Genomic DNA, 26464 nt, shown 5'->3' with positions numbered 1-26464 from the left:
AGATAGTACTTTTTAATTCAACTAATCTTTCTTAACTTTTTTTAATTGTGTGTATATATATATATATATATATATATATTATTTAATTAATTATTTATTTTTTTAATAAGTTAGGAAATTAATGACCTTTTTTAGCTATCTCATATTAGCTACTTAGGTGGTGCCTTTTGGAATTGTCAGTTATTGTTCGTACTGAATTAGCTTTGTACTGAAGATGTCTTTGATACTTATGAGAAAGTTATACTAATTCTGGTATTATAATTTATTTAAATATGGCTACTCACAGTATTTCCTTATTGAAACACAGAGCACAGGAAAACAGCTGAGAAATATGCTATGTGGTGAGCTCAAAAAACAATCCACCTCCTAACATTAAACATAAGGAGTCTTTTTAAACTAGAAAAGACCAAATTGATGGAGAAAGAGCTAGAGAGGAGTAAATGGGATAATAGGTATTGTTGAAACACACTGGCCAGCAGAAGGTGCGGTAAATTTGAAGAATGAAAAATCATTTTACTCAGGAAGTGAAGATAACATCCATAGAGACAGAGTTGATCTGGAGTCCAGATCAATCACACGAAGATGAAGAATTAGATACTTTCTACCATCAACTACAGGACCTTATAGTGGAAAAAAACAAACAAAGAGGACATCCTAATAGTGATGGGAGATTTCAACGCCAAAGATGGGAAATTTACACCAGACATAAAAGATGTGATGGGCAAACTGGAGTGGATGAGAGAAATGCAAGAGGTGAAAGACTGCTGGAATTCTGCAGTCTTTCCATTCTAACAATCTATTAATCTCAAATGCCATATTTTTTCATTGACCATCAAGCAAATAAACATGAAAATCTCCACATGGTATGATTAAAAATTGTATTGAAAATTACATTCTGATCAAAAATAACCAGTAATCCTCACTCTAAAATGTAATAATACTAAAGAAACCAGATTTTGATTCTGATCATGAATTACTAGCTGCAAAAATTAAGAAGTTGAAATTTAAAAATAGCAAACCAAAGACTCTAAGCAATAATATTAACATAACAAAACTGAAAGAACGAAAAAAAGTTAAAGAAAATACCTTCAACAATGTAGAAAATACATAGAAACAGAGCACACCAGTTATAGTCAAATGTGGCAAAAAAAAAAAAAAAAAAAAAACACTTGGTACAACAATTACAGCAAACAACGAGGATAACCATAGAAATTTTGGAAACCTTAGAAGAAAAATAGCTGTAAAAAATACTTTAAACAGAAAAAGTACAGAGGAAACTAAACAATATTACAGAAGACTGAAAAATAAACAGACAGAATGTGCAGATCTGCAAAATATATGTGAAGAAGGCAATAAAAAGAATGATAGCAAGACTATAAAAAATTATAAAAGAATTAATAAAAACACCCCAAAACAGACCACTAAAAATAAAAGGTAAAAATAATATTGAAACTGAAACAATTCAAGAGATTAAAAAAATTTGGAAAGAATATTACCAGATACTTTTCCAGAGGGAAGATGACTGGAAAAACATAAATGAAGAGACAGAAAGAAAAAAAAGCACCACTTATAATAAAAGAAGAAATTTGAATGCAATAAACCATTTGAACTTGTCTAAGTCACCTGAACTATCCTACTGGAATTGTGGAAACATGGACATGGTGGCATAGCAGCCATCAATTTCCTGCTTGAACTTTTTAACCAAATAGCATATATATATATATATATTGGTGAAATTTTAGATGACAGGCATCATAATACCAATTTTCAAAACAGGGAGATAAGCCTATATAGCACTGCTAAGTCAAAGCTTCAAAATCTTTATACATTATACAAAATAGAATCCAATTTAATGAATGAGACAATAGGAGAAGATCAACCAGGCTTCAGACCTGGGAGGTCTACTACGGACCATATTTTCAGAGTTAACAGCCAGACTGAAAAGTATTGGACATACAACTTTACCAGAAATATATACTGCAGTTTTACTGACTTCAAACAAGCATTTGATTCCAATGACAGGAACAAAATGAGACACATCTATGATGTTAAATTTAGAAATACAGACTTTTATTACAAATTATTACAAAGATACCAAAGCAACTGTCAAAATTTAATAAAATAAAAACAGACAATGCCAAAGTAGAAAAAGGTGCAATGCAGGGTTGCCCACTCTGATCAAATTTATTTACAATTTATCTCGAAGACACATGCAAAACCTCAGCTGAAGAATCAAGTTTACAAATAAATGGCACACATATCAATTATATTAAATAAGCAGTTATGAAAGAATTAAACCAAGAACCAGTAATAGAAAAAAATTAAAAAATATAAACATAAATGGATGGAACACGTTCAAAGAATGAAAACAGAAAGATTACCAAAACAAGCCTTAAAGTACAAGCCATCAGAAAAAAGAAAACCAGGACGTCCTCTTAAATGATGACTTCTAAGGCCGGAACAGGCCATTCTAGGCCTAAATCCTTGATTATGCATGATGATGATCAAATAAGCAGATGATATTATTATTCTTGCATAATCTAGAGTACAATTGGAAAAGACAATAAATATTTTAAATGAAGAGTGCAAAACGTTTGGAATGAAAATCAATCTAAGCAAAACTAAAACAATGAAAACAGGAAGAGATGAGCAAAATATTTTAATAAACTTAAAAAATCCATGTTTTTCTAAGTTTATTAAACTTAGAAAACCTTGAGAATACAGAAACAGTAAAAGACAGACAACAAAGAATGGTCTATTATGAAAAAATTAATACAATTTATTCATAATAGACCATAGAAATTTCTATATATTTTGTTCAAATTTCCATATTTGAACAGAATATGGAAAATAATGACATTAGAAAATGCCTCAAATTAAAACTTTCTAAAACTATTATTATACCTATGGTAACATATGGAGCTGAGACATGGAGACTCAATTAGAAAGAAATACAGAAAATCAAAGCATTTGTAATAAATGCTTTGAATGACATGAAATTCTATGTCACCTGCCATATCATTAATTCTGCGACTGACAATGTCATTTGAAAGAGGAATCAAATCAACATCTTTTAGTAACTTGTTGCCAAACGTAGTTTTTACCACATCTTTTATAGCTTGAAATAGTAAATTGCCCCCGATAGAATGAGGTTTCCCTGTTTTCGCTATGCACAAACTTAAGAGTAAGATGCTTCCAGTGTTTTGCTATTAATGGAACCCATGACTGAAATTATATCTTTCCCATGATTTAATGTCCCTAAGCATCGCTGAAAAAATTCAATTGGCTTATTTTTCACATCACAACATTTAGTTTCGAAATATCGTCGGAATTTCGCAGGTTTCATGCACTCGTTCGACAACACTTCATTACACAAAATGCATTGAGGTTTCTGTTCACTTTCATCTCCACACCAAGTAAACCCGAATTCCAAATATGAACTGTTATATTTCCTACTGTATTTTTTCTTTGAACTGCTTGTTTCTTCTACTTTAATAGTATCAGATTTACTGGCCGTTACAACACATGTATTACAATTAGGGTTAGCATTACCTGTTTCATTTGCTCTTCTTTTCAAAGTCCTAGTTCTAAGCCACTTTTCCATTATTAAAAAAACGTTTCCGAAAAATATATAAATACTGGGGTTAACTCTCACACACACACTTTGTTCAAGTATCACTTAGCACTTCTGAAGATATACTGAGACTTGGTTGAAGAAAATCTTCAATAATAAAAATCAATACACAACAAGCAATTGGTTGAAATGTGGATAACACATGTTCACTTCAAATCTGACAAAACAGCAAGGGAAGACAGAAGCAATAAAACTATACTGTTTTTACTTTACCCCTCTTTTATTATTCGTCATTCTGCAGCTACAAATTTAGCGGCAGAATGACGAATAATAAAAGAGGGGTGAAGTGAAAAACAATATAGTTTTATTGCTTCTGCCTTTGAACATTCTGATGCTATTTGTTGGTTTTTTAAGGTTCCATTTGATTTCAATAATTTTTACTTACTTATTCAATTTTAATTTGTTTTGTTTGGATAATTAAAAAAAAAATTTATTTAATTAATTTAAGTCTGCCTGAAGACCACCTGTCCCATTGTCGCGGACCACAGGTTGAGAAACACTCATATATATATATAATCTTACATATTGGGAGCCACATAAAATGTGTATCCAAACATTCCAAATGCTACAGTAGAGTTATTTAAGGGGATAACATCACCAGTAGAGAAAAGATTAATATGTAATTAGATAAATTTTGAATGTCAAGTTTAAAATCTCAATAATGCAACCATATAAATAACAGTGCAGATAGCATGCAATTCCTTGCTCCTGATTTTTACATCAAATCGCCATGTACACCCCTTCATTTCTAATTGATGATGTAACTCATAAGGTACATTACTTATTTAATTCTCTGCTATTCAATGTATTATATACTACTTAATGTTTCATTCACATTATACAAACTTAAACAGTTGACTCCTTGTCATTTTATATGCCGTTTTCAAGATCAACAAAACTCAAACAGAAATCCTATTATAATCCAATGATTCCTTTAATTTTGTTTTGATGTTAAAATCTGATCTTGGCAGTCCTTATTTGACTGAAGACCCATCATTTTCATATCCAATTTTCCATTCAACAGTTTATCTTAGCTTCCCTCTCTCTCCTTCCTCATATATGCTTGCATAAATCACTCCTGAAACATTTTGAATTGTTGCATTTCCATTTTTATACACTGATAAGATGGAAGCTCTACTCTTATTATCTGTAATTTGACCATGTGACCTTTTTTGGTCTAAGCAGTGTAGGCAGTGCAAAATTTTACTTCAAGTAATGACATGCAGTTCTGATTGCATTCCATCTGGATATTCATTATCACTGTTCTATATTTATTACTACACTTAATACTTATTACAAAGCAATTATTCAAGACATCTAGAACATATTTTTCTTCAGCCTGATCTGTGATAGGAAATGAGTGTGACATGTCACACTCATTTCCAATATTTCTAAATTTTCCTAGTATTCTGGCCTGGTTGGCCGAGTGATTAGTGTATCTGCTCTCCAGCCAAAAGACTGTGGGCATGGATGTTAGTGATTGTCTGTGAAAATACTAGGTGGGAAGTAGATGGCGTTGGTGTAGTTGGTGGATTGTGAGTGGTGGAGATAGAGCTGTAGAGTAGATGCCCTCCCTCAACGAGTCTTTGTCATGTAATAATAACAATAATAATTCTCCAAAAGCTTTCACGTTATTTGATTTCTATATACTCTTTTCATTCAAAATATTCCCGCAAGGTCAGTTTAGTTTTCTTCCAGATACCTCTGTCCTGAGCCACCAATTCAGCTTCTCTCCAGCTCTTCCAGTCTTCTTTTCTTTTCTGTCATTCTCTGCCAAGTTAATTTAGGCCTGTTCCCCTTTTCTGTTTTTCTTCTGGGATCCATGTCAAGACCACTCTAGGAAAATCTCTCTATCTCTCTCTCTCTCTTTGCTGTTCAATCCACTTCCACCTGAGCTTTTTTTTTATTTCATCGGTGATACTTTTTTGCACAGTCACCTAATATAAGTCATCATCTGTTATACGTTGGGTCAAAATATGTTATGCAGAAATTCTTGATGGAAAACTATTTAATTTAGCTTCCTGTTTTTTGGTCAGCTTCCATATCTCTGATCCATATAATAACATTGCTATTGAAAATCTCCATCTTTTGTCAGTCTTTGCAGTATATCTTTGTCAGTTCCACCTTCAGTATCTATACTTGCTCCCAAGTATGTAAAATTCTTAATTTCTTCTATAGAATGCTGACTGATTTTGATCTCATTGTAGCATTTGCTGTTTAGTTTAAGCACTTTTGTTTTAATCATATTTAGAATAGATATTTATAACAGACAAGCGCCTCCATAGCGCAATTGGAAGAACAACGGTACATTGTGCCCTTCGATTGGAACAGGCCTAAGTTCGATTCTCATCGCGACTGGAGGAATCTTTATCTGGACGATTTCAATCGAAGGTGAATTAGCTGATCTCATACGGTGGTAGCAGGGTTTTTTCTCCCGGAAACTTGGATTTTTCATCCCACATACAGACAAATCAGCCCTTTAGAACACACGCAATTTACAGACAAAAAATACTAGTTGTGGTAGTAGTGGAGGTGGGCGGTAGATGGCGTTGATGAAGATGATTGTAGTAGAGGATCGGTGTAGTGGCTGAGACAGTTGTAGGTGTCCTCCCGCGATGAGTCTTCGGACTCCTTGGAGGTGTCACGAATAATAATAATAATAATATTTAGGAAAAAGTGAGTTGAGATGAACTGACCTTGGAAGCGTGAGAACTGTAGATAGATATCAAATATTGTATTGGATTAGAAGAGAGAGGTGTGGCATTTATATTTAGTACAGAGACAAGCAAAAGCTTGATAAAGCAGAAGTCTATAAGTGAGCGGATCTTATATTCAAGATGTATTAAATTAACCATAATACAAGTATATGCACCAACAAATGAGAAAGATCTTGAAGAGAAGGAGAGTTTTATGATAAGTTACAAAAATGTACAGAACAAATACCAAAACATGACATGGTTATTCTTATGGGTGACATGAATGCTCAAGTTGGCACAAGAAATGACAAAGATGAGAAAGAGCAGTAGGTAATGAAATGAGAATGGTGACATTTTGTGATAGGAAGAAGCTTATTTAAGCATAAAGACATATATAAAATGACTTAGTTATCACTAGATGGTAAAACCAAAATCCAAATTGATCATATTGCAATCAAGAGTAATTTTAGGAGTTCACTCCCAGATGTTAAAGTAAGGCAAGGAGCTAATGTAGGATCTGATCATTACTTAGCATAGTCAAAATTAAATTAAAACAGCATGGGATTAAAAAAAATTAGAAATCACAATGGAAAGGTAAAATATGAACATGTCAAAATTAAAAATGAATGAAATTAAGAAAACCTTTTCTATTATGATAAAAAAATCAATTTCATATTTTGAAGGAAAAAAAAACATCAGTAAACTTTTTTTTTAAAATGAAATAAAGAGCCAAAAGGCTTCACTTTGGCGATGTAAAAATTATAATTTTTACATTGCCAAAGTGAAGCCTTTTGGCTCTTTATTTCATTAATTTATTTGTTCACCTCTTTAACAACTCATACTGTAAAGCATTAAAGCTATTATCACTACAATCTTGGTATTTATTGGTCTACCTACTCACTGATGAGACCTCAATAAAGATTGAAACCGGTCTGGGTAGTAACCTATCTCCCTTAATGTAAAACAACATACATCTCCAAGGGGATTAGTTTTACATTAGGGTTAATACTAAGAATAGTCATCCTAGCTTTATCCACCTTTACTACGAGTTGCCCGGTATTGTACTACCCAGGTATTTGCTTACACCTGGACTCGCCGAACTTTTATAGCTTGCTATATTCAGCATGAAACTCTTTGATTTCTATCTTAGAGTTTCTTATTCAGCTTTGAAATAATGTGGGATTAAATATCCCCTTAATTTAAATAATTTTTACATCATCAAAGTGAAGCCTTTTGGCTCTTTATTTCATTAATTTATTTGTGCACCTCTTTAACGACTCGTACTGTAAAGTATTAAAGCTATCATTACTACAATCTTGGTATTTATTGGTCTGCATACTCACTCATGAGACCTCAATAAAGGTTGAAACCGGTCTGGGTAGTGACCCTTAAATATCCCCTTAATTTAAATAATTTTTTTTTTTTTTTTTTGAAGAGTTTCAGGTTGTAGTTGTTTGAGAATACTTTTTGAGGAAGACTGTTTCAGTGGAGAGAGGTAGATGGAATAAAAGAAGATGAATAGAAGCAGGCTCGATGGGTTTACAGTAAAGCGATGCTGGGCAGCTGCAGCTCTTGTATTAACAGGTGCAACAGAAAATGGAGGAATGATGTTTGTGATTTCACTGGAGCAGTGACCATGGAAGTAGACACAGTGCTGAAATACTGTGTCTGTGAGATAAGGGATGAAGTGAGTCTGTAAGAGGGGAGGGGGTCATCTGAGAGCCTAATTGCACACCTCTGAACGGTGTCAAGGATTTTAAGGGAAGTTTTAGGTGCACCACCCTCAAACCTATGAGCAGTATTCTAAACATGGACAGATTTGAGATTTGTATATAGTGAAGAGATGGTTGGATGTAAAATAGGCTCTTGAACAAAAGAGAAAGCCAGTTTCTTGGATGCTGAGGAGGCTACTGATGTGATGTGTATATGTCAGGAAAGACTGGAGGTAAACTTTAGCCTAAGTAAAGATTATTTAAATTAAGGGGATATTAAATCCCACATTGTTTTAAAACCGAATAAGGAACTCAAAGATTGGAATCAGAGAGTTTCATGCCGAATATAGTAAACTATAAAATTATCGGCGATTACTAGTGTGAGCTAATGCAAGTGGTCCTAGTACGTAGTACAATCTCGGACAACTCGTATCAAAGGTGGTAAAGTTCTGATTGCTATTCTTGGCATTCTCCATAATGTAAAAACACATTTCCTAGGAAATGTATGTTGTTATTACATTATGGTGGGAGGTCACTACCCACACCAGTTTCAGCCTTTTTTGAGGCTTCATCAGTGAGTAGCTAGACCAAATAGATACCAAAGGGTATAGCGAAAAGAACTTATATACTCTGCTATACGAGTTGTCAAAAAGGTGCAACCATTAAGTTTAAATATAAAAAGTCAATAGGCTTCATTTCGGCGATATAAACATTATTTAAATTAAGGGGATATTAAATCCCACATTGTTTTAAAACCGAATAAGAAACTCAAAGATTGGAAGTAAAGAGTTTTTCTTGTCTTGTGATTTGTGTATTACTGAGGGTAAGGGTAGGCAAGCCTGTGTTTTGGTTGCATTGAACATAACAAGGTGTCCACACCCCATTGCAGGGCATATGTAGATCAATATATAAGGCACTAGTTGCAGATGATCTTATAGCCTGGGATGTCAGAGTACTGCATGGATTGTCAAATGAGTAGGATGAGTGGAGAGTACTATCGTCTGCAAAGCTGTGGATGGGATTAGTGGTTATTGTGAGTAGGTCATTTATGTACAGGAGAAAGAATGCAAGTGATAGGACAGAGCCTTGAGGCTCTCCAGCATTTGTGGTGAAGTTGGAATAGAGGGAGTTGGTATGTGATAGAGCCATCTATCACAAGAGAATGACTAAAGAGAAAGATGGCTACCCAATTACAGAGGGTGGCAGCGGGACCGAAAGATGGCAATTTGTTTAGTAGACCTCAATGGCACACATGGTCAAAAGCTTTGAAAATGTCAAGGGCAACAGCATAAGTTTCTTTAAATCCTTCCACGGTATGTCCAGTGGTAGATATTGTAAGCTACAAGGTAAGCTGTGAATCTTGAATGGCAGAATCCGTACTGGTGGTTGCTGATTAATTCATGGGCCTTGTAAGTACTGGAGGAGTTGGCTATTGATGATTTTCTCCTTTATTTTGGAATCAGCTGGATATGAGATTAGATTGATTCCATGCATTGGGATAAATACCAAATATGTACACTATCTGATCAAAAGTATCTGGACGCCTAATCTGATCAAAAGTATCTGGACACTGTAATCAGACTTTCCTTGTGACACACTTTCCAGTAGTGGACATTAATATGAGGTGGGTACACCCTTTGCCTATGACAGCGACTTTCTACCAGGTGTTGGAATGTCTCTGGAAGAATGGCAGCCCATTCTTCCTGAAGAGCTGTAGCCAGAACAGTTCGTGATGTGGGTCATTGGGGTCTGGAGCGAAATCAGCATTCTAATTCATCCCAAAGGTGTTCTATGGGATTCAGGTCAGGACTCTGGGCAGGCCAGTCCATTTCTGGAACTTTATTGTCCACAAACCATCCCCTCACAGACTTTGCTTTATGGCAGGTAGCATTGTCATGCTGATATATTCATCACTGAATCAATATTCTTGTGTAGACATTATGCAATAGGTCAAAATGTCCTTGTACCCTTCCGCATTTAGATTTCCATGTAGTGTTACGAGAGGGCCAAGTCTTCCATGAAAAACACTCCCACACCATAACACCACCTCCTCCAAATTTCACTGTTGGCACTACACATGCTTGCAGGAATCGTTCTCCAGGCATTTGCCACACCCAGACCCTCACATCGCACTGCCACACGGTAAAGCATGATTCATTACTCCAAATCACACATTTCCAGTTGTCCAGTGGTGTCGCTCTTTACACCAGTGCAGGCACCGCTTAGGGTTCACAGGAGAAATGTTAGGTTTATGAGCAGATGCTCGACCATGGAATCCCATTCCTCTTAACTCTCCATGCACAGTCATGGCGCTGACTGCCCAGGTGATGATGTCTGGCGATTTCCACAAACCACCTTCTTCAATGCTCGGCAATCCATGTCTGTCATCCAACACAGCCTACCCGACCGTAGTTTTGCCTTCACGTTTCCACTTCACAATTATGTAACCAACTGTTGACTTGGGCAACTTGAGGAGGACTTGTTGGATTCTGAATATATAGAGATTTGAGTAATTAATATTTACTTCAGAATCCATCATGATCTTCCATCACATAAGCTAGACTTGTAATTATTATTTAATGTAAATCACTTGTTTATAAATTAATACTCATGTCTAAATCTAAATGCAGACGGGTACAAGGACCTTTAAGTTCTATTAATAATTAAATAATTAATCAAGGATATATAATAATACTGAAAAGACTCTGTATTAAAATATTATTAAGTTTATTTTATTTATTGCTATGTTAATATTATAAGAATTTGTATTCAACATTTTAACTGCATATTAATTGAAATGTAAATATTTCTTATTTGTTCCTGAATGTAGAGGTATAACGTTGTGCAATGCCTCAGTTTTGTTATATTTTGTTTTAGTTGTCATGGAGACGTATGTAAGATAGCGAGCATGAGTTTAGAACAGAGCGTGGCAGATCGGTATTTTATTAAAATCCTGGAAAATTTTATTTTATTAAAATTCGGGGAATCAGAGTGAGATAGCGAGTAGAGAGATAACAGCGATTCGGCGAGTCGGTCAAGTAGCTCACTAAGGTCTACTAGTCGAGGAGCGAGTTAGCTAGTAAGTTGCAGAACGACAAATAAAGCAATGGAAGATAGCAAAGTAGCAACTGGATGACTAGCGATAATTTAGTTGGGATTTTGACTCAAGACCGACATTCAGGGACACACAGAAACTTGAAGAATAGCACGGAGCAACTAAGAGAATAAGTAGAGGCAGCAAAGTAAAATTTAAACGATAGCTGTGCTAAGAGATATAGTGCCTGAAAGATTAATTAAATGCTGGAAGAATAAGCAGCTGTGTATAAAAACTTCAAGTTAAAGAATTACTGCGTGTTACCTTAGTTCATGAGTTATTGGTAGAATACTCATGAACTAAGGTAACACGCAGTAATTCTTGAATTGGTCAAGTGATGTCAAAGATAGTACAAGCGTTTTGCTCCAAGCAAGAACTAGATGAACAAGGAAAATTACCGGTAAGAATTAACCAACTTTGTTACTCCTATTCAGAGATATGTGTGTGTGTGTTTCTTCCTAAAATATCCCTACATTAACAGTAACTTTTTCAGAGAATAGCTGGAGTGTGGAATTAAGAGTGTATACTTGTGAAGAAGCATTGTCGCCCTTATATTGTATATTGTATTTGAAACTTAAGTAACTATAAGATATTAATGTAGTTGGTTACTAAGGAACTTATGACATTGAACCTTTTCAAATGGTTAATTGAATTTTGTGAAAGCTGTATTTCAGACAACAGATTAACTGAAATTATATGACTATATTACCAGATGAGCTAAAATGTTTGTAATACCTTATTCAGTGATTTAAACTAAAGTGTATGATAAATTTAGTTTAATTTATATAAAGTATAAAGTGTTGGTATCTTGCTCCACCTTTGCAAGGAGTGCCCTGGTGTTGTACCACCTTACCCCAGTCCTGAAGATACTTTCAGGCGCAAACTTTGTTTGCTCACACTTGGATAAAGGATTAAACTAAATTTATTATACTCTAACCAAGTGAAAAATAAACTTTCAACTAAAGTGTATGATTTGTAAGCCTATATTAAATGTTTGTTTTGTTGATCTCAAGTTGTACTTTGCCTGAATCTCTTTTACTGCACCGTTCATAAAATAATCGAACCAAAGTGGGTGAATTAAATAAGTTAAGTAAACTCGGCCTGTATGCATAATAATAACACATAAAAAGGAAATAGTTGAGAGTTGGTTTTACTTTAATTCTTTGACTAATTTAGATATAGAGTGGTGCGGTCAATAAATACAAATTTTCTCTATATTTGGATTAGAAATCAACTAGCAACTTATTTTTTTTTTGTTTAAGAACATCGTAGTGACAAATTGACGGATCCAAAGTATAGGTTAAGACGAAAAGGATCCAACAGACTGAAACATCTCTGACAGATTTCTTACTGATGTGGCAACCAATAATTAGTCCACGGGGAAAAAGAACTCCAAGGAGCTCAGTGAAGTCACTGAGCTCATTGACCTACCCATTCTGCTCGTACTTCTTATCACTGAACAACGCACAGCTCCGTGCCTCCTTTTATACCAGTAAGTGAGGTCATAGTGACATCTAGACATCAGTTTACGAATTACAGAGGGGGGGGGGGGTCCGGATACTTTTGATCAGATAGTGTACAACAAATTATAGAGACGATGCAAGATAGGTGTTAGCCATGGAGCACAATGTGTGAGAACAATTAGAGAAAGAGATGCCATCAGGACCAGAAGACTTTTTAGTATCCAAGTTATTTAGTAGTTTTCAAATGACTTTTTGTCAAAAAAACTATAGGAAGCATATGATGCTTGGATTCCAAGATTTCCCTTGGTCATTCATGCAGGAGTTTGAGGAAAAGAGTAATGTGAGGAGGTCAGATTTATTTTTGGGCGAAGTAACAATGGTGCCACCAGGATGAAAGAGAAATGAAAATGTAGGAGAGCAGAAGTTGTGTCTAATGGCCATGGCAAGCAACCAGAAGGCATGGCTTTCATTTGGACAGGAGATGAGTTTTTTACTAGTGGCCTTTATGAAATTGGATTTAGATCTATCTACTGATGACTGATTTGCATATGTTGCATGCTCAAGTATAGGCAGAGTATGAAGCAAGAAGGTGAGAAAGTAGAAAGCCTAAAAGACATGATCGTAATGCAATGGAAAAATTCTTAAATGGCATAAATGAGGTTGCAAGAGTCTGTTTGGTGCTAAGAAGGGGAAATAGAACAATGATTGGTTATCAGACAAGACCTGGAGATTTTAGAAGGAAGGCACAAAGTTAAAATGATGCATGAAAGTGCTAAATCCCAGAGGGCTACAGAAAACCATTTCAGCAACTATAGGAGCAAGACAAGTTAGTTAAGAGATCTGCAAGAGAGAGGATAAAATAAATTATATGGACAGCTTGGAAGAAAAAGAAGAAGCACAAAAGACTGGAACATTAGGGCACATTGAAAGACTATATGAAATGACAAGGAAAATTTGCTCTGAAGAAAAGAAGCAAGTACATGCTAAAAGAGATAAAGGTGATTTGCTGCTAACTGAAGAGGATAAGATTGTCAGAAGATGGAAACATCACTTTGATGAGATTCTAAATGTAGACAATAACATAACTGATATAAATCAGAAGCTAAATAACAGAACCTCCTGTAAGCATAAATTTAAATATTACATGAGAACCTATATCTAAAAATGAAATATTTTATTTCATTTTTAGATATAGGTTCTCATGTAATATTTAATGTTCTCATGTAATCATGTAATAATTACATGAGAACCTATATCTAAAAATGAAATAACAAATGTAATAGAGAAAATGAAAAGTGTAAAGGACAATGATAACACAGCAATAGAAATGCTTAAGACAACAAAAGAAACTGAAAAAGTGGAAAGAAGCAATGATAATTATAATACCTAAGAAAGGAGATTCTAGATTTCTGTTCAGGACATGGACTAGTTATTACTAACACCATGTTTCAACATAAAAATGTGTGCAAATTCACATGGAGAAAAGAAATAAGGAATAAGAACAGTCTCACTATGTTATTGTCGACAGTGATGTTTTCCCACTAGTTTGGGACACGAGTATACAGAGATTTTGAATTAGCAAAGCTGGTAATTAGTAGACAGCAGAATTTGCAAAGCTAGTATGATAGGAAGTCAATTACATAAATTCAAATATAATAGAAGAGAGTAGAAGAGAACAAGTTACTTCATATGCATATTTAGGCCAATTGTTTTCCTTTGAGGAGTGTCAAAGAAAAGAGACTGAATGAAGAATTCACCTTGGATGGATGGCTTATGGGAAAATGAGAGACATCCCTATGAGTCTAAAATGGAAAGCTTTCGAACAGTGCATACTTCCTGTCCTAACATATGGAGGAGAAACATGGACTTTAACAGAAGCCCTAAACAAAAAGCTGAGAACAACACAACATCGGATGGAAAGAAGTATGCTAAAAATAACATTAAGAGATAGGAAGATAAATACCTGGATAAGATCTCAAACAGGCTAAGTGGAGATGGGCTGGCCATATTGCCAGATGCAGTGATGGGAGATGGACTAGAAAAACAAGAGCGTAGACCAACGGATGGAGCAAGACAAAGAGGGAAACTGAGAAGAAGGTGGAGGGATGAACTGGAACAAATGGCAGGAGTGAGATGGATGGGAGAGGCAGAAAACCGAGTGATCTGGAAAATCATGGGGGAGACCTTCATCCAGCAGTGGACAGAACCAAAAGGTTGTTAAAAAGAAGATGATGCAGATTGACTCAGTTTATGAATTGGGGTCCGTGCGTAGGAGCGAAGACTCCAATTTAAACTTAACTACATACAGTTTTTAATAGCTCTGTTGTTGTTGTTGTTAGTGTGTAATGTTTCTGTTGGTCTTTTTTTGTCTATACCTTTGTACTTTGACATCTGATGAAGTTGGCTTACCAACGAAACTAGTAGTGTCCTTATTAAACTTTATTCTTAATTATCTCGGTGGTTTAAGTCATTAAAATTATTGAACACACACACACACACACACACACACACACACACACACACACACACACACACACACTCCCTGCTGTGCTGTTCCTAAACAACAGAGCAGAAAAAAAAAAAAAAAAAAAAAGAAAGAAAATCAATAAAGAAACATCCAGATACTGTTGGAGTCTAGCTGTTTCACTTATCAGCTGCTATCGCTAATGACTCAAAAATTGCTGTATTTCTTTCACGTTAAGAACCTTTTGTGACACCACAATCACAAATAAATCTTATCATCCAATTCCTGGAATTGGATGATACTATATGCAAAGTTTACTTTATTAACTTCCTATCAACATTTTTCTTATACATTAATCGATCAACTGACAGCACTCCTATATTGTTAGATTTTATATTTATGCCTTCTAGGGCACTTTTGAGAGCATCAATCCACCTAGATCTTAGGTCTTCCTGTAGGTCTTTTCCTCTTCAATTCTGTTTAAGTACACATACCATGAGATTAGCTCTGCTCACACACATTTTTGAATACTAATAATATCACGTTGTTTCTTAATATCTTAAGAATTAAAGAACTCTCCAGTCTTTGACCAAGTGTATTATTTCTAGATGAGCTCTCTCAGATCTATGGGATAAATGAAATATTATACAGAGAAGTATATAGTCTATATTTAAGTTCTAAGTCAGCATTTAGAATTGAGGGAGGTGCAGGAAGATGGTTTGTAAAATCAGGTGTGTAAAATCAAGTTAACATCAAAAACTTTTAAAATCAAGTTAAAATTAGTTTGAACACTGTCTTATATACGGTTAGTTTAGTGTTTTGACTAATTTTTCTCTTATTTCACATACATTTATTGAACTGGCTCTCCCATCATACCTGATTTACTTATTCTGTTGTCTATTTTTTCTAAATTTAATACGTTATCTTCACTAAAAATTGGTGATAATAGGTCAAAATAGCTAAAATATTTTACTTATTCTATAGGTTCTCCACTGAGAATGCAGGTGAAGTTTTTTAAGTTTCTGCCAAATTTCATACCAAATTTGTTACAGAAGTCATTCAATTTAGTCAGAGAATCCTCGGAAGAGTTGCAGTGGATTTGTTTACATGAATAAAACATCATCTGCATAAAGCAGAGGTAATTTTGATATCTCCAATTCTGATATCAGGTTTAGTGCCACTTTCTTTCATAATGTGTCCACATAGATGATGAGTAAGAGTGGAGACAGTGTGCATTCTTGTTACACCTGATTTTACAAACCATCTTCCTGCACCTCCCTCAATTCTAAGTGCTGACTTAGCACTTAAATATAGACTACATACTTCTCTGTATAATATTTCATTTATTCTATATAATTGTAATGTTCTGAACAGCTTTTCTCTTGGCACCTTTGTCATATGCTTTTTCCAGATCTACAAAACTTAAGTACAGATCCTTGTTATATCCAACGAGTTCTCAATTACTTGCTGTAAAGTGAAAATCATAACTATTATTTAGATGCTTTTTTGTGTGTCAGGTGTTTTTTCAGTCCTTAACACCAATCTGTTAGCATTATATTTCTGAAACCTACAATAACTTGACCTGTTTTCAACTAATGCTGTTTATATTACTGGTGTATATTTAATTTTGTTGAAGTTGTTCCAATATCTGACTTTCGTGTTTTCCAATTCCCTGATAAAAACACAATTGTGTTGTACATAACTGGACAACACCTTAGCTGCCATGATAACTGTGTTGTACTATTATGTATGTGTAGTTATGGCGAATATAGAGAACAATTTGGATAGTTAAGTTCCTAAATTTCCAATCCATCTTCATTTGTTCAGAGTGAATTCCTGGTAAAGGACAATCAGGAAGGTAAGAAGATAACTAGTTTTCTATATTCATTACAGGGGTATATGAGGAGGTCTCTTTCTAATTATGTAGGCTTGACCCTTTAGTAACTCCACACCCATCCAAGTATTAAAGTATAATTGAAACAAAAATTCCATATGTAAGTTGAATTAAAGAAATCATGACCATGTAACTTTTATAGAAGAGAGAGAACAGTAGAAATTTATACACAGTAACAACATAAGAAAACAGTGAGATTTAAGTTTATTACATTTAGTCCATTATTTCTGTTAAACCTTTTGCAGTCTGCCTAAAATTTCTTAATGGCTCATACACTGAGAAACACTATTCTCAGTTATCATTAATGATCTAGCCTAGTGTTAGATCCTGAATGAAGGAATTTTGCAAAGAAATCATTCATTCAAATCTGGACATCAGCTGAAATTAAAGTGAAACTTCTTCACATAAGTAAAAAATTGCATTTTATTCTATGATCACAATAGATTAAAATACATACCAAGATCAAATTAGAGATTGTCTTAAAAGAGGAACTTGTTAATATTATTTAAGCCTCACTTTAGCTGTATAGAATGATGGTGAGTCACCAGATAGATATTAAGTAAGAATTCATAGAAAGTATACAACTACACGTGTCCAGCGTAACGCCAGAGGCAGCAGCTTATGCGGAAAGTATGTTGACGCGAATTCCGTGAATACAAGAGTATAACAGCAAAGGGGAGAAAAGATATAGGTCGTGTGCAAAAGGGACTCCGAAAAAGGGGGCACTCGAATGAAGAATATAAGGGAATGAGCACCGTATTGGCCCTCTCTTGTCTTATTGTTTTCCTGGTTCAGAAGTTAGCCAGTGGTTCGAGTAAGGGGGATGAAGCGTCCGTGCTACATGTCAGACGGCGAGCTTTCCTGAGAATGTTGTAGGATTCCACGCAGAGCTGAAGGTGAAATTTTCCAGCCCTAGCAGAATCGAGCCCTCGCTGAACAGTCCCATCGAGATGTTTCCTGAGACGCAAAGAATCGAGTCTGTGCTTGGCAGAATTATGAAGATAGCATAGCCCCTACGCTGGCGTAAGAACAGCCAATAGACAAGAGGTAACCAGACATACACGTGGTGCTGAAGGACGTTGGAAAAAGTTCTGTAAAGTACAATTACTCTATTTTGTGTTTAGAATTCCTTAGAAGAGAGAAAATTACTTGTGAATGTAAATTATGAACATTATTCTAAAGAACTTTGTGGACAGACTCTAATTAGATAGTTAGCCTCCTTTTGAGAATAAGAAGAATTGTTTGGAAGAGGTCTTTTGTGTTGTATGTGATTGAATTGACATAACGAGATTAGGACTGTAGACTTATAGTATCTGAATAACATTAGAATGTTAGTTATATTATCTTATGAATAGCTTGCAGAAGGGAATTTTAGCTTAACACCATATCATTTGCTATCTATCCCAATTATCAGTCACTGTGTCTAACATGCTTTATAACCTTTGATTTAAATTTAAAGTGTGTTGATCTTTTAACTCGAGTTTCCTTATTTAGCATTGAGATAAATTAAATGCCTAAATTTCTTTAGTGAAACCTATACCTGAGTCATGCCTGATTACGATTCCGAATTACCATGTATAAAAATAGAACCTCTTTTGGCAGGAAGGAATTAGAAAGTGTATATAATCATAGATTTAGGTCATGACTGCAGTCTGAATCTATACAGCCACATTAAAGTAAAATATAGTGTAGGAATGTCTCAGAATCTAGTACCATCTCCCTGAGTGAGGATCTTTTCTGCTATAGGATACTGGCTGGCGCAGCATAATATAAATTTGCCAGTATCCGAAGAGGAAACAATACTAGATGTAAGTATATTAGGCCCGATATCTGAAGAAGTAAAATAGCGATTGAAAGCTAGAAAGGGAAGATATAAAATAAGAAAAACAACGACAAGAACACTTGTGTTTTTAAGATGGACTCTCTATTTTTTTTTTTTTTTTTTTTAAACTGTTCTTTCTTCAGTGAAAATTCTTATGAGTAACTCTATGAGTTAATCGCAAACTAGGTTTCCAATAAAGTTTTACATAGGGTTAAGGAAATATTTTCCTTCTATTAGACAGTCCAGTATGTTATTAACAATGAACTTTCTTTGATTGGAAAGAGCATGATTTGAGTTCCATTTAGGAAGTGAAAAACCTTTATAAAGGCTTTTCAAGTGAAGGTGAGTTACCCAGTCCATGATGGTGGTGACAGTTCCCCTCCTGCCTGCCCCAAAATTTTTCATACTGCAGGATAGGCAACCTAACCAGATAATACACACAGGATTCACAGATATACAGTTTATAGAGAAGCCAACTGCCCATCAGAATATTAATTAGGGTTTTCAACAGACAAGTTTCTTGGATATGACAGAAAATTGAGCTAAACACAATTGAGAGAAGATGAGATAATTTTATCTCATTAAACTGTCATGTTTAAAGTACAGGAATACCTCGATTATCGTGGTTATTGTTGCCACGAAAAATACCGCAATAATCGGGATAAATAATGTGTGTAAAATGGGTGATCATTGCCAAGGATTTTTCAAATCTATTAATTAAATTTTATATATGAAGTAAAAAAGAAACGTGTTAAGTAAAAAATGAAGGTTCATTTAGAAAAACAAGATTATTCTTTAATCGTTATTTATATATAAGGAGTACATACAATTATTCTTTCTTGGATAAAAATTGGTGTACAGTTGTCTGGTGGAATTTTTTCTTTCTTTTTTTCTTCGTATAAAACTTGGCAGCAACGGATTGAATTTTCAATTTCCTGTGAAACTTTCACTAATTGCTCGAGATTAGGATCGCCGTTCAAGATTTTTTTTTCTTTAAAATTTTCAGCAATTCTAAACATTTCATCCATTTCTTTGAGGGTAAATTCCTTCAGTGGCACGTCAATCTGTTCCTCGTTATCATCGATCTGAGCATCGTAAGCACGTTCTCTCTCTCGAGGTTAATTAGATCTTCATCATGTGACTGATGCAGGTCCAGAGCATCACCTTTTTCAATTTCTTTTAGTTCTAGATCGAAGCCAAGCTTAGTTATTTCAGCAATTCTAAACATTTCGTCCATTTCTTTGAGGGTAAATTCCTTCAGTGGCAGGTCAATTTGTTCGTCATTATCATCGATCTGAGCATCATAAGCACGTTCTCTCTCAAGGTTAATTAGGCCTTCATCATCTGGCTCCTTATCATGTGACTGATGCAGGTCCTGAACATCACCTTTTTCAATTTCTTTTAGTCCTAGATCGAAGCCAAGCTTAGTTATGTCATTGATAACACGGGTTACTTCATTTTCAAATCCTTTAAAATCGTTTGCACAATGAGGAATAATCTTTTGTCACACCGCTCTCAGGTTGCTAGACCTTCACTCCATGCGTCCTTGACATTTTCAATGCAATTTTTGATATTGAATGCTTTCCAGAATTCTGTCAAAGTCATAGCTTCATCTCCTGTAGTCTTTTCTATTGCTTGTGAAAAAGTTCTTCGTAGGTAATATGCCTTAAAGGATGTGATTACACCTTGATCCATTGGCTGGATGATGGAAGTGGTATTAGGTGATAAATAAATAACTTTTACATTTTCGCACAAATCATTCAGTGCTGTTGGATGGCTAGGTGTAATATCTAATATCAACAAGATTTTAAAATCAAGATTTAATGACTTACAGTACCTCTCAGCTTCAGGACAAAAACAGTTTTTAAACCAATCCTGAAAAAGTTTTTGTCATCCAAACTTTTCTATTGAATCTCCAATGAACAGGGAGAAAATTTTTATCTAAACTTCTAAGTGAGCGAGGATATCTGAACGATAAATAAAGACAGGCTTCATCTTGTAATCTCCAGAAGCATTGCCACATGTAAAAGTGCATGTAATTCAAAGGAGCATGTAAAAGTGTTACATGCTCCTTTGAAACCTTGTAGTCAGGCTGTGATTTTTCATTTTTGTTAAAAATGTTTTAATGGGCATATTTTCCCATAATAAGCCTGTTTTATCAGCATTAAATATCTGATAATCGGTATAATTTCCTTCTTCAATGATCTGTTGCAATTCACCAAGAAAATTAGCTGCTGCTTTTTCATCGGCACTTGCAATTTCACCTTGTTCACGAACACTATGAATGCTCAATTACTTTTTGAACAGATCAAACCACCCTGAACTTGCAGAGAAAGTTTATTCCATTACTAACACCGAATCATTTCGCTTTCTAATTGTTTTCTTTTTAAAGTTTTAAACAAATTCAATGCTTTTGTTTTTATAGTCATTTCATCAAATCAAATAAGAGGAATTCTCTTTTGGTTACAATCTTCTATCCACACTGACAATAGCGTTTCCATTTCAATCATAAGATGGCTTCTGTTTCTCGTAGTTTGGGACCCAGATGAGGTCGATGCACTTTGTCCTAGTTGCTTATAGTTTGCAGTGGTCTAAAATATGGCGAACAGTTGATTCATTTAGACCATACTCTCTTGCAATTTTGGCTTTGGTTATGCCTGCTTCATACTAATTTATCATATGCAACTTATCTTCTAAGCTGATCACTCTACATTTCTTCTTGATAACTGTGGACTTGATATCATCCTTGTTTCTTTTAGAATAATTGTAGGGGTAAATAAGAAGAGAAATAAATATCCACATGTATACCAGGCAAAGACAGACAGTTACTGGTGAGCAGCTGCCGTCAGATAAAAACGAAGCACTACAAGAGAGCGATACATGGAGAGTGGCGACTCGAACTGGTTGCATATGCAGTGGGCCACATCTCGCAGCCGCGATAATTCGAATTTGGAGCGCAATAATTGGAATTTTGGTATCAAATTATAAATCGCGATAATCGAGGTATTCCTGTATATCATGTCACCATGAACTGATTATTATTTTAATATCAATTAATCTATATTACAGCACTCTTATTAATTAAAAAAAAATTACTTTTCAATGGCTTTCATGTTTGGTGCCTGAATTCTTTGAAGGTGGCTCTGCATGTCAGAAATTTCTTTATATAAACGATCTCCTTCTTTTTTTACTTCTTCATGAGTGTCCAGCTAAAATAAAGGCAGAATTTCTATTTCCCTCTATATATTAATACATATATTTTATTAATATAACTTACAAATTTTTGATATACCAAACTCATTCATTCATTACAAAAGCTTATTTATTCTCTTTTATTTTAGATCTGTTTTTGTTACTTTTTACAGGTAATTAACCTTTATATGTCTATTTTATGGCTCTGCCTTTCCCTGTTCCTATATCCTACTTTATTGACATTAAACACAAATTTACAAGTCATTCTAAATGTTTTTTTTTTAACTTTTCATAATGAATGGTTAATGAAATTGAAACCACAAGTGAAGGAAAAAGACAAAAATTGAGACCTACACCAGGGTATCCATTAAATAATAAAGTTATGAATAAAAAGGAAAAAAAAATAAACATTTGTTTTCACTAATCATGTATTTAACATTTTTTGTTAAATACCTTTTGAATGTTAAATACATTTTGTATTTAACATTTTGTGCTGAACATTTAAAAGGGTGAACTAAACAACAGTTTAAAAAGCTTTCAATATTTTATCTACTGTAGAAACATTTTCAGGAATATAATATAAATTATAAAATATACACATGAACAGAGAGAGAGAGAAGAAATAAACTAAACAGACTTGCATCTAGAGTTCCAGATAGGAAGGCTCTGCTCTGTGCATCACAGGAAGCTTTGGTTATTACATGGGATCACCAAGAATAGTTTTCCTTTTAAGTTAGACTGCTGTTTTTTAAGGGAAGTTGAAGATTCTAAAGAGAGCTCACACATTTAAACTTGCTGTGATGAAGTATAATAGTTTTATTTAAATAAGGAAGGGCTTCATTTCATTAAAAGTTTCAGTCATTTTACTCCATTAAACATTCCACGATTTTTATCCAGAAGCTAAGCCTAAATACTGGTTTTAACAACCTTGTGGGTCTTTTAAATTACTACTTATTTTGCTGCAATATGTAAGTAATCCAGCCAGCCATTGCTAGGAGTAGACTAATGCATGCTTTCAGCACAGTACTGCAGTAGTAGTTATGGTGGGAGATGCATATAGTTCAATGGTATGGACTTAATATCAGTTATCTATCTATTCTATCTTTGGCATGAAATACAAGGTGTATATTATTTATTTCTGCCCACTGAATGAGGGTAGTCCCGCAGTCGTTGTTATCACGGTACTTCCATGATATGTTTCTATCTTTCATGCCAAACATAGAAACACCTTTAGATCATCAGCATGGCAAACAGAGTCTAATCCGGACTTATGTTTTGTTTCAATAAACATAAAAGTGCAACCATTACCAGCAAGACGATATGTACTTTCTAACTTCCCACACAGTCAACATCGACCGGTGTTACTGGAAATTGGTATGACACTACCTATAGCAAGATCCTTTCCACGACCGTGTTGGAATTTTAAAAAAGCAAATTGGAAAAATTTTGCAAATGAATTGGATAAATGTGTTAGGTGGATACCTGCTAGAGTTGCAGAGCACAAGAGATTTGTGGGAGCAATCATATCAACTGCGAAAAAATATATTCCTAGAGGTTACAGAAAAGATTATGTCCCCGGATGGAATGAAGAGAGTGAACATCTCTACAGAGAGTTCCTGAAAAGTGAAGATCCTGAAATAGCAGATAAATTACTACATAGCCTGAACTCATCTCGAAAAACATAATGGATTGATACGGTTGAAAACCTTGACTTCAAATGATCAAGTAGAAAAGCTTGGAATCTTCTCCAACAACTATCCACAACTAATCTACCTAAAAGAAAAAGCACAATTATCTCCCCTGAGAAAATAGCTAATCAAATCGTTAATATATCAAGGGTATTCACGGTTGCTACCTAGCGACCGTGAATATCATCTCGAAAAACAAAATGGATTGATAAGGTTGAAAACCTTGACTTCAAACGATCAAGTAGAAAAGCTTGGAATCTTCTTCAACAACTATCCACAACTAATCTATCTAAAAGAAAAAGCACAATTATCTCCCCTGAGAAAATAGCTAATCAAATCGTTAATATGTCAAGGGCACCGAGGGACAGTGAACATACCAAGAAAGTTAAGAAAGAACTTAGAGCTTTAAAAATAAATGCCCCTGTTTTCTCACAATATGCCTTAATCTTCACTATAGATGAAGTAAAAGCCATCATAAAAGATATCAAAGTAGGCAAGGCCCCAGGCTTCGACGGTGTCAATCATGAATTTCTGATTAATAGCGGGCCAAATACTATAAAATGGCTCTGTGAATTCTTTTCTGATATGTTATTGACTGACTGACTTAGCCTAGCCAGTTTAAGAAGTCAAAAATAATTGCTATTCTTAATTTTGCCTCCTGGGGTGGTAAAACCACCCCAGGAGGCAAAAAGTTACAGACCTATTGCTTTATTGAGTTGCACCTATAAAATGTTAGAACGCCTTCTGTACAACAGATTGTCCATATCAATTATGCAGCATGTCCCGAATGGACAAGCTGGTTTTAGAGAAAAACGTGCTATGATGAAGTGCCCACTTTAACATCATACATAGAAGCTGGATTTCAGAAGCAAGAAAAGACATCAGCTGTCTTCTTGGACCTAACAGCAGCCTATAATACAGTATGGCGTGAAGGTCTTATATACAAATTTCTTAGCATTGTCACATGTAAACGGACTGCACACTAATTTCCTCCATGCTCATTGAACGTTTTTTTCAAGTTATATTAGGAAATAAAATGTCCCAACAACGAAAACTTAATAATGGTCTTCCACAAAGGTCAGTATTGGCACCCTTACATTATAACCTATACACGACTTACCTGCTACCATCTCACGCAAGTCCTGTTATGCTGATAACACTGTAATTGCCATTCAACGCAAAAACGAGTCAGGCTAAAGACGTACTACAAAAGATCTGAAAACAATAGGTGAATATTATAAAAAATGGAGGCTCCAGCTCAATCCAGACAAAACAGAAGTATCAAGCTTTCACCTAATAATCAAATGGCAGATGTCACTTTACATATATTCTTTGAAGGATGTTTACTACGACACAATCAGTTTCCAAAGTACTTGGTCGTGCCCCTGGACCACACGCTCTCTTACAAGCAACACCTAACAAACGTTTCTGCTAAGTTAAGAACCTGTAACAACATAATACAAAAACTAATAGGCACGACATGGGGAGCAACAGCCAATAATCTGCGGATTACAGCTCTTGGTCTAGTTTTCTCTGTTGCCGAATATTGCTCACCAGTGTGGCTAAATAGTACACATGTTAAACTTGTTGATAGTCAACTAAATAATACAATGAGACTGATTTCTGGCACAATTAAATCAACATCCACACACTGGCTTTCAGCTCTTAGTTACATTGTTCCACCGAATCTGCGCAGGACTAAGGCTCTCTTACAGGAGTATAAGAAAATCTTGGAGAACACAGCCCTACCAATACATTTAGATCTACCAGACTTAAGTATACGACAATTGAGATCAAGACATCCACCATTACAATTAGCCCAACTACTACTACATTCTAACTTTGACCTGAAGCAAAAAGTGGCAAGAACAGTGGGAGAGCCAGATAGATGACATCACCAAATTTTCTCTCAATGAATTACAAGAAAGTTTTGATGCTTGCTCACACCTCCCACGAAAATCCTGGGCCCAGCTTAATAGAATACGAACTAGTCATGGTGTTGTATGTGTGGACATGCTTTTTAAATGGGGTAAACGACCATCCCCGCATTGTGATTGTGGAGCTCAGAGACAAACTGGACTTTTTAAGTGCTACACCCAAAGCTATGAACTATCTGACCAATATGGATGTAACCTTTTAATTTTATTGGTTTTTAAAATAACTTTTGACTTTTAATTATATATGTTTTTAAAGTGACAATGTATTGTACTGCATGTTTTGATATTCATGCCATACGAATAAATAAATAAATCTATCTATTATGTACTCGTGTTGAGGTTTAGTGGAGAAAACACACATCTTAAGTTAATAATAAACTAATAACATTTATTTTAGCTAATTAGATTATGAAGTCAATATTTCACTTGAGTCACCAAAGCATCTTCATGGGCAAAAAAGAAATATACTAAGTACATACATGCATTCAGGAAAAAAAAAAAAAACACACAGACTGATTGTATCTATCTATATATATCAGGGGTGTCAATAATGTTGATTGCGATCTAAGGGTAGATCACATAATGCTTTGGGTCGATCGCAAATTCTCAACTCATCTACATATTATCAAAATAACATATACGAGTCTGAATACAATAAAGCAAATAAATAATGTTAACCTATTTATCAAATAATAATCTATATTATGGCTCTATTTAAAATTTACATTAATTAAAAACTTAAAATAAATATTTTTTGTACAATAATTCCAGTTTATAATTCAATTATATTAAATTGAATTTTATTTCAAAAATTTCAATAGAAAAATTACAAATATTAGTTTAAAATATTTAAATTTCCTGCTATGAG

At 34.5% G+C, this 26464-nt stretch overlaps 1 protein-coding gene across 1 annotated transcript in view; it reads right to left on the bottom strand.

Annotated features, from left to right (window-relative positions):
- Positions 1-26464, bottom strand: part of SMC1 (structural maintenance of chromosomes 1) — a 551991-nt gene that overhangs the window by 102385 nt on the left and 423142 nt on the right. The window contains exon 22 of the mRNA XM_090412308.1: positions 21876-21988. Within this exon, the coding sequence (XP_090268434.1) occupies positions 21876-21988 (113 nt within the window). The remainder of the gene's footprint in view (positions 1-21875; positions 21989-26464) is intronic.

The sequence above is a fragment of the Typopeltis vanoorti genome, chromosome 2 (assembly GCF_054136105.1).
Source record: "Typopeltis vanoorti isolate ZY-2024b chromosome 2, IOZ_Tvanoo_1.0, whole genome shotgun sequence".
In the NCBI taxonomy this organism is placed as follows: domain Eukaryota; kingdom Metazoa; phylum Arthropoda; class Arachnida; order Uropygi; family Thelyphonidae; genus Typopeltis; species Typopeltis vanoorti.
Note: the sequence above shows the minus strand (reverse complement) of the source record. Positions and strands in the feature narration are given on the sequence as shown.